The sequence below is a fragment of the Anguilla rostrata genome, chromosome 5, assembly GCF_018555375.3.
Source record: "Anguilla rostrata isolate EN2019 chromosome 5, ASM1855537v3, whole genome shotgun sequence".
Taxonomy (NCBI): domain Eukaryota; kingdom Metazoa; phylum Chordata; class Actinopteri; order Anguilliformes; family Anguillidae; genus Anguilla; species Anguilla rostrata.
The window spans coordinates 58,826,545-58,837,860 of NC_057937.1; the positions used below are offsets into that span (position 1 = coordinate 58,826,545).

General features: G+C 49.0%; 1 protein-coding gene across 1 annotated transcript in view; it reads left to right on the forward strand.

The window, feature by feature from the left end:
* The window catches only part of hydin (HYDIN axonemal central pair apparatus protein), a 142,281-nt gene that overhangs the window by 16,575 nt on the left and 114,390 nt on the right, over positions 1 to 11,316 (forward strand). Inside the window, exon 7 of the mRNA XM_064338028.1 lies at positions 1,621 to 1,745. Coding sequence (XP_064194098.1) covers positions 1,621 to 1,745 — 125 coding nt within the window. The remainder of the gene's footprint in view (positions 1 to 1,620; positions 1,746 to 11,316) is intronic.

Sequence of the window (11,316 nt, forward strand, 5' to 3'; positions counted from 1 at the left end):
CGCGCCGTCCCTGTGAGAGAGTGGGGGAGAGGAGTGCCCCCCCCACAGTGTGTCACGTTTCGCCTCTTAGGCCCGCGTTTTATGAGTATGGGAGCTCCACGCTCTTTCACTCTCTCTCTCTCTCTCTCTCTCGCTCCATACTCTCTCTCTCATTTCATACTCTCTCCTCGCGCTCTCTTGCTCTGCGCTCTCTCTCTCTCCTTTCATTCTGTCTCTCCATGCTATTTCCCTCCTTTCTCCCTCTCTCGCTCCGCTCTCTCTCTCTCTCTCTCCACGCTCTCTCTCTCTCTCTCCATGCTCGCTCCGCTCTCTCTCTCTCTCTCTCTCTCTCTCTCTCACGCTCTCTCTCCTCTCTCTCTCTCTCTCGCTTCGCGTTCGGTAACCCAGGAGCTCCCGAGCGTTTCTGTTTTTGTCTGTTTCTGTTGTCGTTGGCGACCCCGCCGCCAGCTCCAGGGTTGTTATTGTTTGTCTCTCTCTCACACAGCAGCAGTGCGAGCGTTTGATCGTACCTAAAAAAGGGCGGGGTTTTAGGAGTTCTGAGTTACTCCGTAACCATAGGAGCCTGAGAGCCAGGCCCAGAGGTCATTCTCCATTTTGACTGCGTGCTGTACACCTGTACAGGTGTAATGTAAATGTGATGTAATACAGGTGCGGAGGCATTCCGTCGTGCTCAGCATTCGTGTGGAACTGACAGCGAGCGGCGCCGTTGCCACGGTAAACTGTTCCCTTGCCACTGCGAAGCTGCTTCAGAGGTGGGCTTGATTTGATCGTCTTATCGACCGACCGATTTAGTCTCCGATTCAGCGCGTGACTTTTCTCTGGTCTTGTTCTGTCCTGCCCCCCTGGGGGGGGGGGAAGCGGAGATTGTTTTTGGGGCGGGTCATACCTGCGGGCTGATGCGCGAGCGCCTGATAAGCTCACCAGTCTCGGGCGATATGGCACGGTGCCACGCCCTACAGTGGAACACACCTCCGGTTTTTGGAGCCAGGAAGCATGAGCGCATAGGCGCCCACGGGCTTTTTGTGGGACAGATTGGCGTCACTCACACCCTGCTCTACCTCCTCCCCCCCCGCCCCCCTGTCCCTCCCCCCATTCACACGCTATCGCATCGACGCTGCGCGGCGGCGTGCTGTGACCTGTCGCTTTAACCATCGGTTTAGCGTGCGTCGAGCGAGCCGTCGCGTTTCATCACGGGAGAATTCAGTTCGTCCTCCGCTCCCAGACCCCCTCCCTCTGTGTGACCACACAGAGCGCAGCGAGCCTGTTCTGCGACACCGTCTCCACCGCGTCGTACCGCCCGCTTAGCTGTCCGTCATTCTGAGTGAGCCTGGAGTCCAGTCTGGCGTTCTGGCTGGTCCGTTTCAGTGTCCTTCATGTCCTGTATGCTCCTGTGATATGTGGTGTATGCGGTAGATATGTGGTGTATGCGGTAATGTGAATTTCATGCATATCACATATCATATCACATCATAAATCGTTACTAGTAGGCCGTTGAGTATGTGCGATGATATCATAATAATGTGATGTATCTGAAATACCTTTTTGGGGAATTGCAGGACTGTAATTTCGGATTATGTTCTCTGACTGTGATAATTACCCCCCCCCTCCCCCCTCCCCCAGCCCCTTCTCTGTGGAACCTTCCATCGGTAACCTGGGGGTCGGAGAGTGCATGCAGGTGACTGTGGAGTTCCTGCCCAAAACTACTGGGGACCACGCACAGGACCTGCTCCTACGCTACCATACAGGTACTGAACCTGATCTGACCCGCACCTGCTTCACCCACTGCTATTACTGTGCCATACTGGAACACACACACACACACACACACACACACTCACACCATTATACAGGCACATGCCCTTCCTGCTGTACAGGTACTCAAACCTGTTCCTCTGCCCTACAAGCATATGCAGGTACATACTGCTCCTGTTACCTTAGCACTCGGGTTAGGAACTCATTGTGCTCCATCACACACACATGCTTGCAGTGACAGTCAGTGGATTGCGCTGTGTACAGCATGGAGCAGCCAAAGCTGGACACACATGCACACACTCACATGCACATGCGTGCACACACACACGCACACACGTGCTCTCACACACACGCATGCACACACACGCGCGCACACACACACGCGCATATGCACACACGCCCACACAAGCATATGCACACACACACACATGCACACACACACACGCGCGTGCACACACACATACACACACACGCAATGCTGTGTAGTGGAGGAGTGTAGCGTGTGCCAGCAGGGGTGCAGATGGCGGGGGGGATGGGGGGGATGGGGGGATACGTCCCCCCCAGTTTCATAGGGACCCCTATCCCTCCCCCCGGATCGAGGTAATTGTATAAGCTTGAAAGTTGAGACCTTTCTTTTTCTCACAGTTTGGTACCCCCCACTTCAAAAATCTCTCCTGCGCCACTGCATGCCAGTCTTGCAGAAACACGTCGGCAGAGATAAGGGTGTGCTGGGTGCATTTTGTTGTGCTGAAGCATACGAGCACTTCCATTCTAATGGTGATAATAATGCTTAGCGTTTTATACGACTCCCACACTGAAAGCGCTTTGCGGTGCTGTCTCATTTTAACGTCTCGTTCTCATGCTAAATGTGCGGTTTGAGGAAGGAAGTGAGGCAGGTGTGCTTTACCCTGCGTTTCACCCAGGTGTGAAAACACCTCGTCCGCAGGTAGCACCTACCTGCCCTCACCAACAGGCCTAGCTCCTCACCTGTAAGACTCCAGAAAAGGTCATTTCAGCTGCTCAGAACATCGACGTTGCTTTGTACCCGATGACACAAAACACGCAGTGTATGTCTTTTTTTGAATGTTAGTTGAGTTGAATGATTTGAAAACGGTAGCCAGCATTGAGAGCTTCCCTGAAGCCGTGTGTGAAGGGTCTTCTGCAAGGCCACTCATCCAGAGAAGAGCACTGTTGTGGCAACATCGCTCACACGTCCATCACGTCGCTCGAAGGTTGCGCCGGCGTTTGGCTCCAAACGTTTCCCAGGAAAGAGGAAACACCCAGCCGACTGAACTTCCTCCTCCAAAGGTGACGCGGCGTCACCGGGCTAAATCTGCCATGGGAAAAAAAAACAACAACAATAATCAGCCTCAAATCATACCCAACCGCCTGCAACTAACGGGATTAATCTGCTCATGCTTCATAATACCCAAACAGCATTTCCTCTCCCCATAATTACCCCCCGAGTGAAAACGGCAAAGCCCTAATTTTCATTTTAATAGCGTTTTTTATTTATTTGTATTTTTTTTTCCCCGTAGCTGCTCTCGCTCGTAATCTGTGATCTCCGTCCTTGCCTTTCGCGCGTTCCCCCCCCCCCCCCCCCCCCTGGCTGACAGGCCCGCCTCATTAGCATATCCCATTAAGAGCCGCGCAGAGTTTTATCAGCGCCGGTCGCTCCGGCCCGCGTTATCGCCCGCCGTTCGCCGGGGATTGATTGCGTCCGGCCCCGCCCGCCCCGCCCGTCTCCGCTGTTCGGGATCTCTTCATACGTTTAAAAAAAAAAAAAAAAATGAAATTTGCATAATAATGCTCTGTAATTACAGGAGTGTTCTTTTTAATAACGGTAATTTATCGATTCCGGGTTGCTTTCAGTTTATATGCCAGGATGCAAATATTTACAACTGCGTGCGGCGTGACCGCTGGTTTTTCTGCCTCCCGGTCCTGTGTGCCTGTGTGTGTGCGTGTGTGTATCCGTATGCAATGTGTGTGTGCGCGTGTGTGTATCCATGTGCAATGCGTGTGTGTGTGCGTGTGTGTGCATGTCCGTGCGTGTGAGCGTGTGTGAGTGTGTGCATGCGCGTGTGTGTGTGTGTGTGTGTGTGTGTGTGAGTGTGTGCATGCATGTGTGAGTGTGTGTGTGTGAGTGAGTGTGTGCATGCACGTGTGTGTGTGTGTGTGTGAGTGTGTGTGTGTGTGTGTGTGCGCGCGTGTGTGAGTGTGTGCATGCGCGCGTGTGTGTGTGTGTGTGTGTGTGGACGGTCATGGTCAGGGCAGGACAGTGTCCTTGGTGGAATTGGAAGTTGATGGGGGTGAATGGATTCATAGCTGGCAGATAATGGCCCCATAACGAGCCTCATCTCAGTCGGTGACGGGGCACTGTCGACCCCGCGACCCCCCCCTCTCTGAATCACTCATATTAACGGCGGCAGCACTTAACCCCCGCGGGGCAGGTGAAGGCGACGAGCCTCGACCCTGCGACCCGCGGGCGGACGAACCCGGGTCGCGACCCCCCTGCAAGGTGAGCTGGCATCGCCGGGCGTCGCCGGGCGCCTCTCTGTAGCAGGACTGCGTCGGCACGCGTCCCTCTCACGGGCAAACCGCCTCGCCCGGCCTCTCACTGTCAGCTCTCTCTCTCTCTCAACTGGAGTGCACAGCGCCCCCTGGTGGCCGTTCCAGGCGCTGGAACAACATGCAGCACAGCCCAGAACCCAACAGCAGAACTTGTGTCCCTGTCTCTCTCTCTTTCTCTCTCTTTATCTGTCTCTCTCTTGCCTTTGTCGCACTCCACCTTTCGCTGTCTCTTCATTTCACAATCTTTCTCTCCATCTGTCTCTCTGCTTCCTGTTGACTCATAACTCATTATTAGTCATGAAGACGCATTTGTGTTGCTGAAATAAGAACATCCCATTCATATTGTTGTGTTTCCAAAGTATGCACACATCAGGCAGAAGGTGCAAAGATGGCACCGTAGCACAAATAATTACAAATTATAATTTGTTTATTATTAGCTATTGTGCCCGTGATGTCCCTCCCTCCCCCTCTCTCTCTCTCTCTCTCTCTCTCCCTCCCTCCCTCTCCTGAGCAGGATCTTGCAGTGTGTAGATTATTCATAAGGCTGCACTACGCAGTGAAACAGATAGAAAAGGCAAAAGGAGGATGTGTGTATTCTTGTATGTACTTGTGTGTATGTGTGTGCGTTTGTGTTTGTGTGTGTGCATTTGTGTTTGTGCATGCGTGCGAATGTGTGTGTGTGTGGGGGGGGGGTGGGGTGGGTGTGGTTAGTGTTCCAGGTCCTGTCTGAGCTCTGCTGTGTCAGAGCAGACACACGCACACACAGTCCTGGGAGAAGCTGGCAACATTAACATTTTATCATATGCCTTAAAAAGAACACTTTAGCCACATTGGGGGAGTTTCATTTTTAATTTAGCACCCGTCTCTCCCTCGCTCCCCAAGTCTCATCTATGTTTCAATTCACCCCCCCTCCCCCAGAAATGGCCTGCCTGCCTTGTAACTACCCCAGCTACAGGAACAGGTCACAGTGAAACCCCCCCTTAAGAGCCCGATGTTGGTCTCAGTCACACTGGGGTTTGATTGACCTGTTACTCATCCTTTGAGAGAAGTGGGCGTGTGGCTGCGTGGGAGTGGGAATCTAATATTGACACACCACATTAACCCTGTGAAGAGTAGGTTGTTTGGAATGTATTTTTTTTTTAAATTCTAGGTCGGTGTTTGAAGAACTCTAGAACATCGCTTTCAACTGCCTGTAGTGATCGTTACATCAGCATCAGAATGTTCTGACCAGGAGCGTTCTAATCGCGCGTCTGTGAGCTCACCCCTCTGAAGGGGTTAAATAAATGGGTTAGCTGTGATGTGCCCTGGGGCAGCAGTTAGTGCGCTGGGCGCTCACACTGAGGGCTGACAGGTGCACATTCTGGTTGGGGGCTAGCTACTGTTTAACAGGCACGGAATAGTCCAGAATCCTTCTTTTTTTTTTTTTTTTTTTGCATTATGTTGTTACATTATTAATTTCATGCATGGAGACTTCCACAGTGCATGTCTTTTGCACATTATTCATTCATTTGAGTTGATATTTACTGAAGCGATTCGGGTACTTTGCCCAAGGGGAGAGACTTGCATACAGACAAGGCTTACAAGACCTTTTATTCTAGTTAGGAGACTTAAGAATACAAGCTTACAGTGAAGTAGCCTGTAATGAACAAGAAACAAACAGGAACATACAATGTCAAAATGAAATCTCTTGAAGCAGTTTGCTATGGAATTGCCCGTGTAGTGAACCAGCACAGGCTGAACTGCGTTTATGCCAGATGTGTTTAAGACCAGGGTGTGTGTGTGTGTGTGTGTGTGTGTTTTATTCATGGGGTGAAGCCTGCACTTCAGACACCAGCTCCCCTACCCTCCCCCCCCCCCCCCACCCCACCCCAACCCACTTTCTCTGCACTGGTTATAACTCAGGGGAGGATGGGCGTAGCAGGACGTTGTGTCACTTCCTGTGATGACCGGTCTGTTTTGCTCAGTTGACTGAGCCTGGCCTGGTCCATTGGCGTACAGGTGGAGAGGGCAGGTCAGGTGACCTCCCGAGCACAGGTATGAGCGCACAGGCCAGGTATAGGAGCTTAGCACAGCGAGCTGAATCAAAGCTCCAGACCGCCCACACCTGTTCACACCTGCGCCCAGCCTGTGACATCATCCCATTCTGTAGGTCTGTTTGACTTTTCTTTCTTAGTCTTTTTTTTCCCGGTTCCTCATTACCTTGTTCAACCCCTGCCTGAGTTAAATTAAATTTGCATTTTAGATCCAATCTTTGTCCTACATTTCTCGAGACTCGTGTATTCAGTCAGCGTGTGATTTTTCCCTTACTTCTGTCTATCCTGTAGGAGTACTGAGATTTAATTAAAATTATTTTTTGCTTAATCGGCATATTCCTGTAAAGTGAGTTTTGACTGGACAGAAGCTAAGATTTTTTTTCCCACTTGAGCAGCACATTCTTTTAAACGTGATTGGATGGAAACTCTTGATATTTTATGTGAATGAACAGTATCTTTGGACTTAAGTGTTGGTGTTGGACATAAGGTGTAGGATATAGGGTGTTAGACGTGGGGTGTAGGGCCATGGTCAGCAATTAGCAGACTCCGGTCCTATGTTTAGTCTCATTGTCAATGGAGCATTGCTGTTTTTTAAAAAGGATAGCTTTTGACTTCTCCTGAGCTGCGATGGTCCTCCGACGTCAGTGCTCCGTCCAATCGCGTGCGTTATTCAAACCACCACGCGCTGCACAGCCAATCACTGCGTGTCTCTGTCAGTGCCTCGTCCAATCGCGTGCGTTATTCAAACCACCTCGTGCTGCTCAGCCAATCACTGCGTGTCTCTGGCAAAGTGGCAGTTACAGATGAGCCAGAGAGAGGATAGCGAGAGAGAAAAGGGAGAGAAGAGACAGAAGAAAAGTGGAAAGGAAAAGAGCGAGTGATGATGGCAAAGAAATGGCTTGTCTAAACATCAGAAAAGCTGAAAAAATATTGGCGGGACAAACAGAAGCCTTTCATTGAATAAGAGACGTAAAGAGAAGGCACATAAGGGAGAAACAGAGGAAGATCAGAAGGACTTAACTCTAGGGAAGCTGTGTTAATGTGAAATATCTCTCTTTTTTGTTTGTTCATTTTCAAAATAAGAACTTTGTGTTTTTCATCTGTCATAACTGGAGTGTTTTCATCATCGTGTGTTTCATGTCTTTCACAAATTAAGTTTGATCTCAGTTCTGCCAAAAATATGCACTTTTATTTTATTGAGAAAATGCAATACTCAAAGGAAGAGATCTGAAATGTGCCCTTTGTTCTTATTTTTCAGAAAAACTATTTTAGTATTTTTTGTTTAAGATTACTTGTCATCCACAGTATAATCCACAATGTACTTTCTTCAGAACTGAAGAAAGTACATTGAACATTCACAATGTTGGGGAAAAAACAAACCTAGTTGGTTTCATGTAATGTTTAAACTGTCATACAGCAATGATCATGCAGGCCTTCGAATCAGAATTATGCACAATTGTTGGGTATCCTGATAGATTAGACCTTGGCTAAGTTTGGGTGACAGGGCCTCCTGGAATTTTCATAGAATGCCCCTGGTGTAGGGCACAGGCTGTAGGGCATCGGGTTTAGGGCACAGGGTGTGAAGTATAGGGTGCAATGGTTAGGGCACAGGGTGTGGAGTATAGGGTGCAATGTTTAGGGCTCAGGGTGTGGAGTATAGGGTGCAATATTTAGGGCACAGGGTGTAAGGTGTAGGGTGTAGGGCAGGGGTGGCCAACCCTGGTCCTGGGGAGCCGCAGGGTCTGCTGGTTTGTGTTTTCACCTTAAATACAGCAACCACTTAAGACTGAAGAAACCAGGTGAGGTGAGTTAACTGTGTAATCAGCTGCTTTCAGGGTTCGTACGGTCATGAAAAACCTGGAGAAGTCATTGAAATTTAAAATGCAATTTCCAGGCCCTGGAAAAGTTATGGAAAATAATATTTTTTGAAAAGTTTTGGAAAAGTAATGGAAACACAGCTAAAGTTGCATCAAATATAATTACTAATTAATCCAATCGTAAAAATAGTATGTATAGTAATAAAACGTAAATTGTCAGGTAACCTTCGCGGTATTTTGGTGGTGTGAGAAGTTAATTCGGTCCGGCTCAGTCTGTTTACAGGCACGCTTCTGCTAATGTAGCAGTTAGTAAACGTAGGCCCTACTGTGCCGACAATATGCCAGGGAAGTGCAGCTTCAATAATATATCACGGCTCGAAATTAACTTTTTTACTTCGTAGCACTGGTGCTCCCAACTTAAAAAAGTTAGGAGCACCCACCAAAATGTAAGGAGCACCAACAATATATGCAATATATTTTTATTGATAAAAAACGACAATATAACAGTACGGTTTACAAGTAACAGTTAAACTGTCACGCATAAAATGTGTCGACTCTTCAAGGAATTGCGTGTTATGCATTCAAACGACAAAGAGCTTCTCGTCACATTAATACCGCTAATTAAATCAACCGCCAGTAAACTGCATCGGAGAAATGAGCTGTTTCAAACGGGTCGCTAAAACACTAAGTTAACGTTTAAAAAAATGCCGTAATCGTGCGCTTCAACTTTTCAGCTTTCGATAACGCTAATAAATTGAACATAAACTTTTGTCTTTAGGTAACATTAGTTAACGCGTTAGCTCTTTGTGTCGCGTGACAGTGGAGTGCAGCGAAATGGAGTGATTGAAGGCTAATATTAACCAATTTAAAATCGGCATTAAAGGTAAGAATGTCAAGCTCACGATTGGTTAGAAGGGTTACCGTCAGCTCCTAAGGCACATACTGAGTGTACTAACTAGCGAATGTAGCCTACAGAGAAAGACGTTCGACTGGAAAAACTGACAAAAACTATTCGAATTAAAATATGAGAGAATGTATCTAAGTGTGTCTGTCTGGTGTTTATTTGTTTTAGAGAGTCACCATATGTTTCAGATGCAGACCTAATTTTACTTAGTGTTACAATAAATAATTTTAAATTGTCCCGCTGAGATAAAGTCATTTGTTTTGGTCATGGATATTCAGTTAAAGGTTGTGGAGAAGTCATGGAAAAGTCATTAAAAATCATTGGTGAAAAAGTGTATGAACCCTGTGCTTTAATCAATCAATTAAGTGCTGAGTAAAAACAAAAACCAGCAAACCCTGCGGCTCTCCAGGACCTGGGTTGGCCAGCCCTGGTGTAGGGTGTTGGGTATAGCTAGGTTTTGGCACTAGGGAGTAGGGTGTAGGTTGTGGGGCATAGGTGGTAAGGGTACGGGGGCACGGGGTTAAGGTTATGTTTAAAATTAGGGTAAGCTCTGTCCCAGCTAACCGAGGAATGTAGGCAACCCTAACCTTTCTTCCCAAGCCAGTTCATTCCAGTTTATTGGGTCCTAACCGCCATATTCAGCTGCCCGTTCCTTATGTCAGCCGCGCAGGGGATCCACCGCAGAGCGGGATTTCGCCCGTATCCCGCCTGGCATTTAAAGCCGAACCTCGTTAGCCGCGGCTTCTGCGAGAGTCTCAGAGAAGGTAACTCCTTCCTTGGCTGAAAGCTGAGCAGCTTTGTGGTGCTGCGTTTGGCACATCTACTTCGGGGCAGAGCAGATGGGTGTGGTGCCAGGGAGGGAGGGAGGGAGGGAGGGAGAGAGAGAGAGAGAGAGAGAGAGACTCGGAGGAGAGGCAGCGCTCTCTCTACAGAATAATCTCAAATCCCACACAGAGCCATTAAAGTCCACATCTATACATCCTCATGCATCTGCTAAGCTATGGGCTTAAATTTCCCAATATCCTGCTCTCTCACACGCACATACATACACGCACACACTCACACACGCATGCATGCACACACCCATACACCTACATACACGCACACGCACACACTCATGCACACCCACATACACCTACATACACGCACACGCACACACACACACTGTGCAAGCTTGAGAATCCTTCTCAGCTACAATATTCATACCGTGGATCCTTGGAAAATAAGCCCTGCTTTGATTCCTAAGCTCCACACACAGTAACAAAAAAACCTGAAATTCAGATACCAGAGGCCTCCATTGACAAATCCGTGTGGTTTTAGTGGAGCGTCCTGTTCCTCCTGCTTCTCCACATTCTCCCTCCCTCACTCGCATCCCTCCATCCACCCATTATCTGTACCCTCTTATCCTGGTCAGGGTCCGGGGGGAGGGGGGCGCACACGCATAGCACATTATGGCTTGAAGTACCTGCTGTCACCACTTGGTCCTCATCAATTAACTGCGAGAGTCCTGATTAGCATCTGCTGAACACGTGTAATGTGCAATGGCAGCTAATGAATGCTAATTATATGGGAGCCGCAGCGCACTGCATCAGGCTAGCGGCCAGCATGCGATGCTCATTTCATTCCGCTAACCGAGCGCTTGCTGAGGATCGGGAGGACGTCATTGGCTAATAAATGGTAAATGGACTGCATTTATATAGCGCTTTTATCCAAAGCGCTTTACAATTGATGCCTCTCATTCGCCAGAGCAGTTAGGGGTTAGGGGTTAGGTGTCTTGCTCAAGGACACTTCGACACGCCCAGGGCGGGTTTTGAACCGGCAACCCTCCGACTGCCAGACAATCGGTCTTACCACCTGAGCTATGTCGCCTGGCAGTGATATAGGCAGTGATCATGCGCTGGCCCCCGGCTACACAGAAGGATGCTCAGTGTTAAATCGACTCTGAGATAGTGTACTCTGACGGTGTATTTTTACTCCTTTCACACAAGCACTGAGCTCTGAGGGTTGGGTTTCCGGGTGACGCGATGCTGTTGTGCCCTTGTGTGAGGCGGTCCCGAATCGCTTTATTGAAATATCCAGCTGTGTAAAGGGATAGAGATGTTGTTGCGCCCCCCCCCCAGAGGGGTGGAGCCAGCAGAGGTAGCAGACGTTTGGTGCGGGGGGGCTGACCACTCCCACTCCAGCGTGGGGGTGAGTCTGGCTGGATTATGCGTCAGTTTTGGGGGTAACGGTGCCGTCT